The 17,914-nt window shown below is 36.0% G+C and overlaps 1 protein-coding gene across 2 annotated transcripts; it reads right to left on the bottom strand.

The window, feature by feature from the left end:
• Positions 1-1,476: 1,476 nt before the first annotated feature.
• On the bottom strand, positions 1,477-13,020 carry LOC113120012 (potassium/sodium hyperpolarization-activated cyclic nucleotide-gated channel 2-like). Of its 2 annotated transcripts, XM_026289815.1 has the most exons (8): positions 12,605-13,020; positions 11,741-12,353; positions 5,183-5,615; positions 4,380-4,541; positions 4,020-4,238; positions 3,791-3,937; positions 2,148-2,388; positions 1,477-1,966 (listed from the first exon to the last, which is right to left on the bottom strand). In XM_026289815.1, the coding sequence occupies exons 2-8, from the start codon at positions 12,250-12,252 to the stop codon at positions 1,746-1,748; spliced, it is 1,935 nt and encodes a 644-aa protein (XP_026145600.1). In that variant the 5' UTR covers positions 12,253-12,353; positions 12,605-13,020; the 3' UTR covers positions 1,477-1,745. The 2 variants fall into 2 exon arrangements, with proteins under 2 accessions (XP_026145600.1, XP_026145601.1); XM_026289816.1 differs by having other exon boundaries at positions 11,741-13,020.
• Positions 13,021-17,914: the final 4,894 nt, after the last annotated feature.

Below are 17,914 nucleotides of genomic sequence, written 5' to 3'. Positions count from 1 at the left end.
TATTTCATTTTGGGTTGACTTCAAAATAGACATAAAAAAAAAAATTTTCGGACCACATGATATTTTACTTTGTTTTCAAAACCCATATTTATCCGATAAACAAAATTACATAATTAATCTGTTAATTATCTTAGCAAAGTTTTATATTCATGAATCAAAAATAATTCATAATAAACCATATCTATATCTATATCTATATCTATATATATTATTCTGTCTTAATATCTATATCTATATATCTATATCTATATCTCTCTATATATATATATATTATTCTGTCTTACCTGCATTATATTTGATGTGTACTTGTATGTGATGGAATAAGATAAAATATATAAATATGATCTTAACAGTCAAATTCTTCATAGTTGTATTATTTTGCCCCAAGTATAAATAGTACAAAGTTTACAAACCACTTTATTTGGTATGAAGTGTAACACAATTAAATAAAGAAAATGGTCATTCCCAGGAAATAATAATCACACATTATGCTGGTAAACTGTATGTAGACTCATGCACAGCAACTGTATTCAACAGTTAATAACATACTTTAATAATATAGTGGCATATGAAACACATCAAATCACATTTAAATTAAAAATCTCAGTTGTTTTTCCATAATACTCCTCATCTTTAGAATATCACACATTATGTGGGGTAATATATCCATTTTTATTTCCAACCACAGAGAAGAGTAGAAATGTTACTAAGAAAATATCATTTGAAATGAATATATCGCTTGCTCCCAAGTAAATATTTTCCTCAAAAGCACGTCAAAACAACCTTCTCTCAAAGGGTTATTTTGGTCATAACCGATTATCACAGATAAGTAAGGGCTCAGGCCAAACGGAAATAAGTTTAATCAGCGATTATGTGACTCATATTGTTTAATACTTTAATTTGAAGTTAAGAGGACAATGGGCAGATGTCCCAGCTCATCCGTGCCTTTCAGTTACCAGATATCTTTTCTTATAGTGCATCATTCTTAATTGCTCGATGTTGATCTGGAAAGCAGACAGAATTCAGTATATTATTGTTTTATAAAACAACTTATAGAAAGTATTCTTTTCAACTTTTTTGCATTGGTTACCTCGATTTGATTAGATTTGATTATAATCACTGATACATCCAGAAACCTTCCACCAGCAGCACGATGATAACAAAAGGATGAGTGGATAAGTGCAACACTGTTAAATGCTGGTGGCAGTCTGGAGGTTTTAAAATTAAAGCAATTTCAAAGACATCAGAATTAAAGAGTTAAACACGAGTTGTACTGAGAGTTAACATATTCAAAAGCACCTTGGGAGATATTTTGCTAAATGCAAACTTTACAAGCAATTCCTTGACTAAGCTTAGTAGAAATTTAGAAATAATAAAACCAACTTTTTTTAACATTAGGATATGTGCTTGTGCTATTTTTATTTAAATTGACTGTATATTTAATGTTCTTGTATTATAATATATATTGCTGCATAATTTTTTTTTTTTTTTACCACATATATCAAGGTCCCTGCTAAACTAATGGTTTCTGCCTGAAATGAATTACAAGGATCGCGTATCTCAAGATTATCTACAGGACCTGTATTCTTTATTTTTATGTTCCTATACATTGCTTTATCAAATTAAGAATAAGAAACAACTAGTTTAATCAGATAGATCACACCACACTGCAACTGTACATTAATACACCATGATTTGTTTCTACATTCAGTCATCTTCGTTGAGTCTCCATTCAGTAAAGTTCATCAGTCCCCGTCATCCTCCACGCTCTTGTGTGAATGCACAATACCGTTTCCCTCCCGCTCGTGCTCAAGCCGGTCCACCGCTACGCTCTCAAACGCCCTCCTCATTAATGGGTTCTCCTCTAAGACCTCATTAAAGCTGTCCACGCTGAGCGAATAAAGTCTGCAGTATGTCTCCGCTCTGACGCTGGCTGTACGGCGTCCACGGGTCAGCAGACAGATCTCTAGAAACGAACAAACAAATCAGCTCAAATCAGTTCTGTAGCAACCATATATTGTTGTTCATTGTGCTATTATCTACATTTCTGTATTTAGTTTTGGTCTACTACACAATAGTATCTGTGTACTGTAGGAAGAAGTACACAGATACTATTGTGTACTTTACAGGAAGAAAATCAAACTCACCGCCGAAGTAGCAGCCGTCATTCAGTTTCTTCTCTTTACTGTCATGAGTGATCACACTGACGCAGCCATGCTGGATGAAGTACATCTTACGACCGAGCGTCCCTTCACGGATGATCATATCACCCGGCTGAAAGACCTCGAAGCGCAACTTTGTGAGGAGCACTGTGACAAAGTGAGGATCCGCATTTGCAAAGAGTGGCATGTTAGCCACCAGCCCACGGCAGTTAAAGTTGACAATCTCCTGCAGGTCAAACACACAGCACAGGATGGATTAGGAATACCAGTGTAATCTACCAATCCATCGAGCAGTTTAGTCCCATGTTTAAATTCTAAGTCAGCTAAGAAATGACTTAAGATTAAGGAGTAGATGGATAAGGACTTGTCATATTTAATGGAGACATGCTAAGGCCCTGTTCACACTAGTGTGTTTTCATTTGAAGATTTTTGGAATTAAAACTATCCGTGTTTACGCTGATTTTTTAGCTGTGTTTCAGAAATTATCTCCGTCCTACACTAAATAACGAAAACGCATGTCACATGAGCATCCATGCACACTGGGCATGCGCGTAAAAGTGTAAACAATAAGTTGGTTGCTAGTAACTCGCAGGTTCAATAATGAGCATGATGGCAAGGAAAAGCAAGGACGTCTTTGTGTGGACAGATGATGAGGTGGAACTGTTACTCAAAGTAACTAATGATTACAAGGTGGCTGGAATGTCGATTGGGAGTCATGCCAAAACAAATACAGTGACACACTCGACAGAGACATTATACGGTTACATGGTCATCAAGGATACGCAACCCTGGAGTTTTCGAACTCTGCTTTCAGCAGCATTTTCAAAAACATGGAAAACGCCGGAGTAGTGTAAATGATAGGCATAACAGTTATGCATTTTAAAACAAAAACACACTAGTGTAAACAGGGCCTAAGACATAACAAAAAGAAATGTTTTTGAGAAATAAAACCTTTTTGTAACTTTTATTACACTAACCCAATATGATTTACTAGGGATGATTTTAGATCAACTACTTTACCTACCTCTTTGTCGTGCCAATTAATTTTATTGTATTGTAATACTTTCAATATTTTTTTCCAAATATATATTTGCTGAATATATAATGCGATAAATGCATGCGATAAATAATTTTAAATAAATATTTACTATATGCATTTATATAAATTAGGGCTTGCATAATTGATCATTTCAGTCAAAAAAGTAGTCTGGACAAATGTTTACTTTATGTAAATAATACTTATAATACTATAATACTAATAATACTAACTTAATTCTGCTAATTTTCACATTTATTTTAGTATATCCATCATTTTGGGAGATAAAATGCAAGACTGAAAACCATTTAAACTAAAGCTCATAAATGTACCTATTTTAAACAGGACTTTCAAATAATCAAATGATAGATAGTATATATATATTTATTTATTTATTTTTGCTATTATTAAATGAAATATGAATTTATTAATTGTCCAAACAGACAAAAAAACAGGCATTTTGTGACTAACCATTCCCTACTGTAAATGTCAACCTATATCAAAATGATTTAATCAAATAAGAAAAGTCATTTCTGAGGTGAAGCAAGTTATCTGACCAAAACATGAGAGAAAGAACAAATATAGGAGAAACCTCTTTTAGTGGGTCATTGAGTTCTTCGAGGATATTTTCCTCGTCAAATATCTTGCCCTGGAAGCGGTGCTCATAATAATCGTGGATCCTCTGCCTCATGTCAGCCGGCAGCTTGTGAAAGGACATGTACTGTTCCACCTGTTTGTACTGTAACAAGCCAAACAACAAAACTGTTGACAAAAGGGAAAGAAAGCAATGTCTCATAAATGCTTTACTGAGCAATAAGTACCTTCTCTTGATACTGCCGATGGGAAGAATCCAAGGACTGGATCAGGTTGGTGGCATTCCCCAAGAACATGGCATAGCAGGTGGCCCCAATGATCATGCTGATCATCGTGAGCCAGACGTCAGTTGGTCCCTCAGGTGCCTGAGCACCGTACCCAATACACAGCATATGGCTCATGGACATAAAAAGGGCATAGGAGTATTGGACATCCCAAGTGGAATTCTGACAGAGAAAGACATATAGCAAATTTAAAGCAAAGTATGAATGTTTAACATTTTCTTTAGGTAGCAGAAGTACTTCTGTTTGTTTACAAACTAGTTAACAAACAAAAAACACTACACTTCCCAAGATCCTCAAACATACCACCATGTTGTTTTTGGCGACCCAGCAGTTTGGCGGGAAATCTTGCAACATGGGCACCATGAACTGCATGCAGCCATCCCAGTGACACAGCAGCAGCATCATTCCAATCAGATTCACTATGCGAACTACTGCGCTTGCAAGGTCATAGGTCATATGGAAGATCTGCAAAAAAATTTAAAAAGATGGTTGTGATTGTGAGGGTGCAGTCTTGTTTACTGTTTGGCGAATTTTGACAGGTGAAATCCAGTCATTTCACTTGATTTGATATTCGTTTCAACTTTACAATCTCAACAGCCAATGTTTGAAATGGTTTGGTAGCATTATAGGACATTGTAACGGAGTATATGAACCCCGTCTGTTGAAAGCTCTGAATTCATCAAAAATGTCTTAATTTAACAAGGATCTTACGGGTTTGGAACAACATGAGGGTGACACAGAACCTTCATTTTTGGGTGAACTATCCCTTTAAAATTAATCTTGAGATTTGTTAAAGATTACATTTAACAGTGTTAAATAATTATTAGAGATTTTAAACATTAACTTTGATTGAGTGTTATATTATTGGCAAAGGTAATGTAAATGTAAAAACACTAAAAACTCATTGAACTCCTCCAGTATATTAACATCAAACGAGGACGAGGAGGGACTGAGACTGTGCATTTTCCATTCTAAAAATCACTGTCATAGTGCATTTTAATGCTTTCCTCAGACAAAAATAACATTTTCTGCAACTATATTTAATTCTTTGCTATTCTACTCTCGATTTCCTCTAACCTTTTCTCTTCCTGTCCTGTTGTGCTCACCTCTTCCCACTGATGAATGTAACGTATAAGCCTGGACAAGCGCAGCAATCTGAGCAGACTGAGGATCTTGGTGAAGCGTACGATGCGCAAAGCCCTGGCGGTGCGGTACACCTCTGCCGACTCAAGTCGCGCCTCTAGATCCACCACCAGGAAGATGTAGTCCACTGGAATAGAGGAGATGAAATCCACCAGAAACCAGCCTCGCAGGTAACGCCGACTGATCACTTGCGGGTCCAGGATGATTTGGGAGTTATCACCTTCCATAATGCCGGTACGAAAGTTGAGGACGAGGTCAACCAGGAAGAGAGTGTCAGAGGCCACGTTGAAGGTGATCCACGGAAGCGTATTCTGGTCCTCGAAGAAGGTGATGCCCCAGGGCAGAATGACGAGGTTACCCATCATCAGGCACAGCATCACAAAGTCCCAATAGAACCTGTGTGTGAAGATGCATGATGTAAGGAACAGAGGAAAAGTACACTGACTGACAGACAAACAAAATAGTTGACATGTATCAGTCTGAAAAGGGTTATAAAGCCATTTCTAAGGCTTTGGGACCACTCCAGCCACTCATTGTCAGAGCAATTATCCACAAATGGAGAAAGCTTGGAACAATGGTGGAACAATTCTCCAAGAGCACAAAGACGACTCATCCAAGAGGTCATAAAAGAACCCCCCCCCCCCAAAAAAAAACATCTAAAGAACTGCAGGCTAAAGAACATCTGGCGTAAAACCAACACAGCATTTCATAAAAAGAACATCATACCAACAGTCAAACATGGTGGTGGTAGTGTGGTGGTCTGGGGTTGCTTGATGACTTGCTATAATTGATGGAACAATGAATTCTGCTCTATTTCAGAAAATCCTGAAGGAGAACATCCAGCCATCAGTTTGTGACCTCAAGCTCAAGCACACTTGGGTTATGCAGCAGGACTATGATCCCCAACACAACAGCAAGTCCACCTCAAGAATGGCTCAAGAAAAACTAAATGAAGGTTTTGGAGTAGCCAAGTCAAAGTCAGGGCTTCAGTCCGATTGAGATGCTGTGGCATGACCTTAAAAAAATCCATTCATGCTCAAAAACGTTGTGGGAAGTCGTGGGTTGTGGGTTCGAGTCTCTGGCTGGAAATACCATGATTTAGGTGCCCTTGAGCAAGGCACCGAACCCCCAACTGCTCCCCGGGCACCGCAGCATAAATGGCTGCCCACTGCTCTGTATTTACTCGGGTTATCTTTGTGTTATATTCAAATTTGTCTGATGATCTTAATCTTTTCAGTGTGACAAAAAAAACATTTTTAAATACCAGGGAGGGGCTAAAACCTTTTCAGGGCACTGTGTGTGTGTGTGTATATATATATATAAATTAATAATATGGAAATATAAGAAAATTAATATCAGTCACTCATTCATCTGTAATTCATCCGAACACTAATATTTTTTTTTTTACTTTAACTTAAACATTTTATTTATCTTTAAATATTTATTTATATTATTTTTATATACCTCTAAATCAAATAACACAGGTTACAAAAAAATGTGGAGAAAACTTCAATGCAGTATTTCCTTCAAAGATCCAGGCTGATAACCTAAAGGTCAGCGGTTTGAACCCGTCTTTCAGGGTGCTATAGGGTGACTGTCCTTGTAACTTAATAAGGCGTCTACCTATGGCGATATCACGTGTTTCGTGGAAATAAATTCAACCAGCCCCAGACGTTTGCCGATAAATAAAAGATTTTCTGAGAAACAAATATGTGACTCTGTAAAGCACACCTGGCAATCTATTACACATGAATTCATAATGGACATACATTTTGATTCAAAAGTTCAAGCACATTAATTAGTATCAATAAGTATCTATGACCTTGAGTAAACAGGTTAATTACGTCAATTACATGTGTTGCAAAACATTCCTCTCCATGTTAATTACTAAAGTGGTAATGGAGAGTCGTAAACGTACTGTATATGCGACTGTTTAAACTGGATATGCAGCCTTTTACGCACTAACGTACATGTGCGCAGTGGTTTGAAGTTTCCATCTGTGCTCATATTTTCCAAAGCAGCGTCAGTCACCTGGAAGGAATGGGTATTTTGAATAAACTTTCTTATGATATATATCATATGGTTGGCATTTGATGTAAGAATGAATGCAAGAGGTTGTATTATCAGTATCAGACATTTCCAGTGATGACACAAATGACCTGAGCTCTAGGTAAATTTGAATACTTTAAGATGAAAGTTACAAACTCTATGATATTTCTTGTCACAACCCTAGTAAAAAATATTTATACCAAAATATATTTGAAATACATTCAATTCATGCTAAGCATACTACAAATACCTTTACATATTCATGTACTCAATATCACTAAACTGTGATATTAAAACACATCTAGGCTTAATATTAAGAAATGTGCATTATGCACAAGTAGTACTCCAAACAAAGTTTCATTATAAGTGTGTAATTGTATAAATGTCAGTAAATATGTTAAACTGTACTTTGTATGAAATAAACGTATTTTAAATATATTACTTTTTTTTACTAGGGAATCTGTTGCTAAAATCTACTGACAGTCTTGTGAATGGATAATAAAATACAAATTCTGTGAATGATTAATTAAATGTAATTTCAATCATCTTAACCATCAGCCATCCTCATATACTCAAATCAGCTGACCACTCATAATCTAAATAAAAAGTATTGGTGGTGATTAAAGTTGATTCTTTTTACCTTCATCATAATTTCTGTTACATTTTTTTTAAAGAAGAAATTCTGAACAAACTTACAATAATAATTGTTATAATAATTTCTTTGTAAATGATTTTACTAAATTTAAATTATACTCCATTATGTGCTTCATCATGTTTTCTATGAGAAACAAACAGTACATTGAACAGTGCTGTTATTGTTAACTAAAACTAAAAACTAATCTGTTTACTGAAAATAAAACACACACAAAAATTACTGTGTTAAATTAGTAAGCAAGGCAAAATGTATAGTGTTTGGTTTTAAGTTGAAGTACTAAAATTATTTAAACTGAAATTTCCCCCTGTTAAAAAAGTATAGAAATGTAAGTAAAAAAAAAAAGTGTTTAATGTTATCTGGAGTTAAAGTAATTAAGAGCCGTGTTACCAGCACCTGGCCAGGAAATGTAAGAATCAACTGATCTGTGTTGATAAAATGGTAACAGAAACTGGCTCATGGGTTTGTTTTACTGCATCTAAAAAAAGGACTCTGACACATTAAACACTATGGTAAAATAAGACATAAAATTGGTGATTCTATTGCCCAAAATTAATTAAAGATTGAAAAATGTTGGTTTTTAAACGTATTTTTCACTTTGAAACAGGTTTTGAGATTTTGAGTTCCTCTTACCCATCATGCCTTGCGTTCTAAAAGCGCAATCCGTTTATCCCTTTACATTCTGCTGCTTTCTCTGTGCACGTGTTTCAGACAAAAGCATCAACCTGACGCTCTGTAACCAAAGTGGGTCCTTCCAGCCCATCCACGGACGCTGATACCCTTTCCAACCAGTAACTCTAGAAGGGAAAGCACTGTAACTGACCTGTGCTGCATTGTGCTGTTTACTGTGCTGATTGAGAGGTCTGTGCTTTAAAGACCTGATTTGTGGCGTTAAGTGCTTGTTGACATTGTATGATTATTGAAAGCAATTTTTTTTTAAATGACCTTTAATTGCAAGGTTTTTTCTTACAGTCACTATACATTTATTTTTTATTAATATTTTTACACTGAAGAAAGGGGCACTTGCTTTTTGAAATAAGTCACTCACTTAATGCTAGGCCCATATAAAATTCTGCTTCCAGATGCCTCCTTCAATGCAAATCCAGGAGTTTTGTCACCTGTTTTATTTTATCAGGAAAAAATCTTAAGTCCGGTGACTACAATTAACATGATCACACCATTCTTCAACATGTTACACAATCTGAGCACCGAAACATAACACTTACTCTTCACCTTAAGTACGTGCAAGACTAATAGTGAAGCACCACTAATAATTGTTAAAAGTACTAAATACTTTACATTACACTCTAAATGTAAAAAAAAGCACTCAAATAGATGATTAGAATAGATAAAATGATTTATGTATATAAAGTAAATATTTTAGCTGAAATTTCATGTCATGTCAAGTTGATGATTTAAGGTCTGTATCAAGATCATAAAAAGTTATATGCAAAGAATTATAAAAATGTACATTTAAATTTTTCACAATTATGCGCTTCATTTTATGTTTACAATTTATATAGAGCAGTATTGTAATTATTAACTGAAACTAAAACAAAAACATTAAAGAGGTCAAATGATGCTGCTAAAAAGAACATTATTTTGTGTATTTGGTGTAATGCAGGGGTAGGCAAGTTCGGTCCTAGAGAGCCGCAGTCCTGCACAGTTCAGCTCCAACCCTGAAAAAAAAACCCTCACCTGCCTGTACCTTAGTAATCCTGAATGGTTTGATGAACCTAGTTCAGGTGTGTTTGATTAGGGTTGAAGCTGAACTCTGAAGGTCTGCGGCTCTCTAGGACCAAACTTGCCTACCCCTGGTGTAATACAATGTGTTTATGCTGTTTAAAGTAAAAAAAAAGCAAAAACATTATTTTCCATATAATGCACATTATTGTTTCTCCTCTATGCCCCGCCTTCTGAAACAAACACATTTTTACAAAATTCATCCATCTGTAAAAGCGAGATGTGCTCTGATTGGCCAGCTATCCAATGCGCCGTGATTGGCTGATTGCCTCAAGCATGTGACAGAAATGTTGTGCCCCTTAACATATGCCATATCTCAGGCCAGGAGCACGAGACTCAGTCCAGGATCTCTGCTCGTGCACATCCCATCATCGGTTCTCTTTTAGCAGTTCAGTCAATGTACTGTTAGACTCGGGATATTGGTTTATTTTGCATCAGAGGCAGCGTAAGGCCCATTTATAAACTGAATAACTTAAGTAATTTGAGGATTAGTGTGTACTGGAGATGTGAACTGTTTCAAACGATTCAGTTCAAATTGGTGAACTGGTTCAACCGGTTCACTAAGAAGATCAGGTTAAATAGAAAGATTAGTTCGCGATCCGGACATCACTAGATGAGACAAAACCAATAAAACCCATTACAAATTAGGCATTAGTTGCATCCAGTTGGGACATAATTACTGATTATAAAGACGTATACTTTATTTTTAAGAGTTGTGTTGCGTATCGCGCTGCTTAAACATAAAACCACATCTGCATTTGTGATCTGAGAAACAACAAACAAGCCTACTCTACACTGCTCAAAATTCGCTTTTGAATCATAAATGGCAAATTATTTAAATATTAATAATGTATTAATAATATACTTACCGGCTATGAATAAGAAGCACCAGACTGTCCTTGCAACATTTGAACTGCCCCACTTTATATAAACAGCAGTTGTCCCACAGATGTACTGCAGGCTACTGGTTGAGGAAATAGTTCTCATCCTCCATAAAATGTGCTGCACACGTCTGAATGTTTGGGTTGGACTGTTCTGGAACAGTTGAATACAACTTAACCACTGATTTCTAGTCATGTCCTCTTTTGGTAGGCCAAACAAGTAGTTTTGCTTTCACAATGAAACACAGCATCTCCGACATGGTGACGGTAGCAACAGAGAGAATAAAAGTTGCACCTTCTTTCTTTGTGTGAACATTTTGGCAGCGTTATTCAGATTTTCTCACATAGTTATATAGATGTGAGGCGTTTTAGAATGAGCCATTTTAGGAGGGCGTGGTTGACTCTTAACTTTTATAAAGAATATCTCTTTGGATTTGAGACTTTAGTCTTTGAACTTCACAGATCTTCTTTATGCACCAAGAGCTTACTTAAATGAAACTTAAAAAGAAAGATATGAAGATATAAAAGATATATATTTTTAGTAACTCATTTTCATTTTAGTTTAAGTTGAAAAACTAAAATTACTTAAACTAAACAAACATTTTATATTAAAAAACTATTGAAAATTGACAAAAAAGAAAATTGAAAACAAATATTACATGTACTGAAATAACAGAACAAAGTGTAACATGGAAACTCATAAGGCTCAAAAAAAAAATCTTAAATATCTTAAAGAGCCACACGGCACCTCCAACAGTTGATACACAAGACAGGGTAACAATCAACTGATCATTTTAACAAATTCGTCCTGACACCACAAGATAACAAGCTACTAAAGGTAACAGCTGAATAAACAGCAGCTGGGCAAAAAAAAATAAAAAAATAGCAAACATAATTATGCACACCCCATGCATGCTGGGGAGAGGGTGAATGGGTCAGAACCGCAAACCCATTTCTTCAGTAGCCTTCTTGACCTGAACAATTCAAAAATTACTCTTGCTTTTATTGCTGGTTTGACTTAAAAACTCAGCAGATTAAAAACAGCATACATTTTGTTACTGTACTACCGCAATCAAGAACATTTGGTTATTTACTTGGTAAGACTAATTGTTAGCCTCTACTGTGGCATTCACAACAACTCTACCCTTGTTTGACTTTCTGCCAAGTCATATTTCCCTTTCCCCTGCGTCACTCACCTGAAGTCACTGTATGGATGTATAATCCAAACCCCAAATGACTTGATCCGTTCCTGCTCGGCTGCAACACCCTTCGCACTCCCAAACATTCGCAGAGAAAACTTGTTGACCCCTGGCTGCAGAATGGCGCTGAACTGTCTCTGGAGAAATGTGGACTGGTCAGCGAAGACCCTTTCCTCTGATTCGGATGCCGGAGGGGCTCCAGCAGGCCCTGTTGACTCTGCCATGGCTTTTTCGGGGCAAGGCGGAGTAGATGTGGTCACAGTGGTGGTTGCTGTTGTGCCATCTAACCCTGTGGTCACCTCAAGGGATTTTGAGGTGGGACTGGCTCCTGAGTCTGTGCGTTCCTGGTGGTTCACAACAGATAGCAGTCTTCGGCTCACGTCCTCCCCAGCTCGCTCTCCTCGCAGTAAAGTCCTCGAAGAAGAACGCCAGTTTGTTAGGGAGAAGCTTCCTCTGGAGTGGAGCTTCGAGTCACCATTTGAAGCCGGAGGCTCTCCATCACCATCCATAATTCAGATCTGATGTTAATGCAGGTTCAGGTTGATGACTACTTTGGCAGGTGGAGTCTCAAGAAGACATTGAAGACATGATGCTTTCCAAATCCAGAATCCTTTTGTATTTTGGAAACAAAGATTTGTAGCTATACAAAACCTCAGGTTTTCAATACGAATTGATTTAAATGTGATTTTAACACTTCTTTCAGATGAATGTATTAGTTAACTTGTCTTTAAACACTCATAAAGCAAACTTAACTTTCTTTTTAAACTCTTTCTTGAGTATTAACATAAAGCATTAGGTCTCAACTAGCTATTTTCATAAAAGCCCAAACATGTTACTGTATTTAGCCTACTGTACATTTACCAGTACGTTACAAACGGACTCCCAAAACATCCGAGGAGAATCCAGACGTCTCTCTCTGCGTTAATTCATACGCCCTTGTAAAGCTCCTCCGGGAATAAGTGCATTTATTGTCAATATTATTTGCCGGTATCCACTTTCCACACATTTACCATCTCGCTCGCGCGCGGGCAAGTTCTCCTCAGAATAAGCGCGCGTTTTCTCGTCCTCAAATCACGCGGCAGTTATTACATAAAGAACGGGATGAATCCCGCAGAGGTTTGAGTATAATCGGCTTCTTGATGGCAGGCGCTGTCTTTATCTCCCTCTCTGCTGACACCTGCGTGTTATCTGTTCAACAAGCTGTCGGGATGAACAGGTAAGGGAGAGAGCGTCACACCTCAGCGGCCCGGCTGGGGAGGAAATGGGCGGGGCCAGCCTGTGCTAGAGGACACGGAGTACGCTGGAGGCTCACAGGTGTATTTACCTGAGGCTGCTGGGAGCTTTAGAAATACACTCTGCCTGTATGCAAATTGTTTTTAAAATGTAGTAGGCCGATTTGTTTTTTGTTTTTAAATTTTGTTTTCTAGTTGTACATTAATTTAATAATGTAGTATGCATTTATGTATGTATAAATATATTCATTTAAAATATATCATATAATTTAAACAGTTTTTTTAAATAAGATTTTGTATTACTATTTAAAAATGTAGTAGGCTATGTATGAGTGTATTTATAATACACAATGTTTTATTTTATTTTTAATTTAATTGATTTATGTATTTATTTAAAACATATTATACTTTTTGTAAAAAAAAATATATATATTGGTGGTTTTTGTTGGTTTCCAAAATGTAATTCAAAACCCTCCTAGAAAATAATAATAATAATTTTGTGAAATCTATCATCCAAATTAAATTTGAATATAGGCTACTGCTAGTTGTTGGGACATTAAAAGGAAATTACAAATTTATTCAGACCAGACAATTTTTCCATGAATGTCAGGTCAGAGCACATTTTTACTGGGGTAAGTTGTCACGTATTGTTGTAAATTAATTAACTGTCATTTTTACTGTACATTCACCCCAAACAATGGTTGGATATTCTTGGGATGTTAACTTTTCCATTCTTGTTTCATTAATTATTTTACTGTTTTGCTAAAAGCTATAGCCCGCCTATTTAAATATAAGATTTCATATAGGTTTCTCAAATCAGTGTCAAACTGCAGGTTCCAGTTGTGATAAGTTGTGGTAAATGAGCCGTACCTCACTTAATGGGCAAAAATGGTGTAAATCTTTTTTGTAGCCAAGAGTTTAAAGTATTAGGCTATACAAAAATATAACATAATAAGTGTGACAACTATAGTAGCATTGTTAATTCTTGCACAGTGTAGTGCAGGCCAATTGTTGCTCACATCAGGCCACTGGTAAATTCAGTGACTCAGTCGTATAGTATCTTGTTTCGACAACTGTCAATCCTTTAAAGTGCTGAGTATCTTGTTCCTGAGTCTGAGCATAAGTGAGATGCTTTACCTTTGGCAAACAAGAGGAAATAATTAAAGACACGGCCTTTGCTGTATACACACACACAGGCTTTCTACAAAGAGATGGGGAACACGGCCAAATGTGCTGGCTCATGTTCTGCAATGTTGTACTGTGTATCCACTAATTGAATTGTCCTAAATACAGCTCCAGGGTCTGTTTGACCAACACAGTTTTGTTCAGTGTTCATATAGGTAACTGTAAAAATGTAACAAAATTCTGGTAAATTTATCTGCAAAATGATCGAATGTTGATCATTTTATTGGAAAATTTTAATGCAAAAGAAAGCCAGAATCATAACTGGTTTAGTTGTGTACCAGTTGAGATCTGAGAAACTGATTTGAGTTCAGTTGTTACTGTAAATCCTCAGTGAACTTGAGTGTTCAAAATAAAAATATAAGAGGTACAGAAACATGGAGACAATAAATATAAACCACACACACTGTACAATGAGTCTGAGACCACCAGTGAAAACTCTTCTAATTTTTTTTTTTTTTTTAGATAGCTAGGTGCTTAAAGGGAAGAATATAAAATATGTATTAATTATGAATTAATTTCTTTGTTTTGTATAAATATTTTTATAGCTACTAAAGACTTTTTAATTATATTATTATTATTGTATTATATTTTAAACACTGATTTTCACTGAGGTCTCATGACTTATCATAATCATGATATCTTATCATGATACAGCATAATCAGATTATAGGACATTTCTGGAATTGATAATTTATCAGGAGCGCTCTTGATGAAATTCCACTTGTGTCCCATCATTAGAGTCATTTGAATTGGTTTTCTTGGTCACATGACTTTACACGGATCTGCATTTGAGACTTGTGCTCCATTCATACTGAGACTGAGTCCTTGGAAGGCGCCAAAAAGAGAGTTGTCACTTTTGGTGGGGGTCTTCCTTTTTATGTTTGCGCTCTGTACAGGTGCCTGGAAAACGTACATACAGGCTACTATAAGTTAACCACTGTATTCTGTCGTTTCAGCAAATATAATTTTTAAGTGAACACAAACGTACCTTCGTGAAGCGGTGTGGGCTTCTGTAATGTGCCCTCATTGCGGTTCTTTCTGCGTTCTTTTGCGCAAATTTGACTTGCCTCAGTTTCCTGCTCGGACAGAATATAAACAATTACTTTTTAATTTAAGCCATAAAGATTGATTAATAAGTGTCCAATAATTTTATAAACTTGTTTCTTGTACCTTTCCCTGTGCAACTCCGCTTGGTAAGTCCTCAACCAGGATGAGTCATGTGCTGTCTGACCGTAGCAGCAGGGGGCGCTCTTCCGGCGGACGCTTTTGCCTTTCCGGCTAAATCCATCCTTATCCCCGGTCATGCAGCCGGTCAGCTGTCGGAAAGGGGCACCCAGGGATTTCTTCACCACTGCATCCATCTCTCCTTTAGCGTGTCTTAATGAACTTGAGTCTTTCCCAAACAAAGTGATACTGAAGTTCAAGATTGTAAAGAAGTGTATTTCAGCTACTCCAGTTTCATACCACACCAAGAAAACCTATAAAAATAAATTAAGAAAGAAAGAAATCAGACCAAGCAATTTACAGCAAACAAAAATGCAAAAAAGGAAAAATACTTTTTATGTTTACGCATGCATCTTTATATCTTCTATGTATGAAGATTACATTTAAAAAAATTAAAATCAAAATAAACAATTTGAATTTTAAACAATATGTTCAATAATTTACAATATTACTCTTTTTATCGTATTTAATAATAAATGCAGTATCACTGAGCATAAGAAACTTTATTTAGAAACATTTTACCAACCATATCTATAGCCTGCTGCATTCATTGTGTAAATATGCTATTTAGATTTAATAATCACATCTACTCATATCACGTGTCTACAAATAAATAAATGCATCCTTAGGTCGAATAAACTTAATTAATTAATAGCCTATAATAAATAATAGCCTATTAACTTAACTTCTTATATTAATTAATTCAGGTAATCAATTAATAGTAAAAATATTAAGTAACATAAAGTAAAATAATATAACATTATTACATTTGATAATCACTCATAAAAAGCACTTATTATGTGTATTGTAAGTATATTAGTAGATAAAATACTCTTAAGTTCTTCATTGAGCATAAAGGCCTGACATACCTGATATTTGCTGAAACTCTTCGGATGCATATGATTTGATCCAAGGAACCTGACGCCAAACTCAGGCGCTCTCTGGTATCTTCCCAGCAGCAGTCTGGATGAGCTCTATGTTTTTAAAGCCTGCTCCCTCCCTGCATCTGTCCCAGCTAATTCCCAAGTGACGTAATTGTTTATAATCACATTAGTGATGGCAGACATTTCACAGTCATGATGTTGCCAATATCAGTTTAATCACAACTATGTGTAACAATCAATATTTTAGGATGGTGAAGCTGACCAACTATTTCCTTGAAACTTACAGCAATTTAAAAGCGTTGAAGAGAAACACCTGTTGTATATGATTATTGATCTTAACAGATTAAGGGTAAGATCTTTCCTGCCAACAGATGGGAAGGTAGGAGGGAAAACAGACGGAGCTTACAGACAACATCAGATGAACATGTGAATGAAGTCAGCGTTGAAAGAATGACATTTTTAACATCAACAGCTGGTACACTACTCAGCCTATTCAACCTGTTTCTAGTTCACAGTTTGACCATACAACATTTTTCAGAATTAAATTATTAGTATATTATTTATCTATGATGTAAGGGTGGTTTGCCTACAGTGGTTCAGGCTGTAGGATTGCTGAAGGACTAAAGAAACATTATCAGCACGATGTTATAAAACTGTACATTCCTAGTCTATTACCACCTATTATTTAATAACAATATTTTGTTATGTTTTACTTGAATTTGGTTACAAAATAGATGAAGAATGGTAAAACTTATAGTTAACTGTACCCAACATGTATGTAAAATATTACCTGAGAAAGAAAGAGAGAGGGGGAGATAGAGAGAGGGCAAGGCCCCGAGAAGAGAGCTCCAGCAAGGAAAGAGTCAAAGAAAAGCCAGAAGAGAGAAAAAGCCTAGAGCAACATATTAGTCTTCTTTTATCCCTTCCTTGTGACTGAAACCCAAATGTGGGTTCTTGTTACTCAAGAGAGTTTGGGACAGGAAAACAGAAGTCTTTGATCATTTTTGACCCTACAACTAATACATTTAGGCCATAGAGACTCTAGTTTTAACACTTTGTCTATTGCCTTGCAAATATTATCCATGAAAATCCATGTGGATTTTTGCACTCTTTAGCAAATACTGTATTAAGGTTGCGTGTTGGGTATATTGTTGTTTTAGTCTGTTTCTCACTTGACAGTAAGCCTGGAATGACTAAATGACTGTAGTAGATTACGTCTACTAGAGCGATGCTTTCTAAATAAAGCTGGGTGGATGATCAGAGAAACGGTGCTTGTATTGTAGAAGAGCTTTACTGTGGTTGTCTACACACTAAGCTGTGCTCTTTAAATCTTTTGGCAATGAAAAAGAAAAAAGAGGACCAAAAACAAATACATCTCTGGATCCTTTCATTCTTCCTTCGTTCATAATATTTTAGACTTGATGTGTTTTTATGTTTTATACTTTCACATATTTCTAGAATCCCTACCTCTTTATAATTGGTTTTAAGGAATGATGAATGTTTGCTGAAGATTTACCTTAAGGCCATCCGAGATGTAGACGAGTTACAGTAGTTTATTCATAGGAACATATTTGGAGAATTTTAGCATTACAGCACTTGCTTACAAGTGGATCCTCTGCAGTGAATGGGTGCCGTCAGAATGAGCT

Source organism: Carassius auratus, chromosome 19 (assembly GCF_003368295.1).
Source record: "Carassius auratus strain Wakin chromosome 19, ASM336829v1, whole genome shotgun sequence".
Lineage (NCBI taxonomy): Eukaryota > Metazoa > Chordata > Actinopteri > Cypriniformes > Cyprinidae > Carassius > Carassius auratus.
The sequence above is the reverse complement of the archived record's forward strand: the minus strand, read 5'-3'. Positions and strand labels throughout refer to the sequence as shown.

Excerpts from the sequence above, each read along its gene's own strand:
- LOC113120012 (XM_026289816.1), bottom strand. The coding sequence starts at position 12,252 with ATGGATGGTGATGGAGAGCCTCCGGCTTCAAATGGTGACTCGAAGCTC. Across the intron at positions 3,938-4,019 it reads ATCGGCAGTATCAAGAGAAG|TACAAACAGGTGGAACAGTA; the intron begins GTACTTATTGCT and ends GGCTTGTTACAG. Across the intron at positions 2,389-3,790 it reads TCAATGACCCACTAAAAGAG|GAGATTGTCAACTTTAACTG; the intron begins GTTTCTCCTATA and ends TTTGACCTGCAG.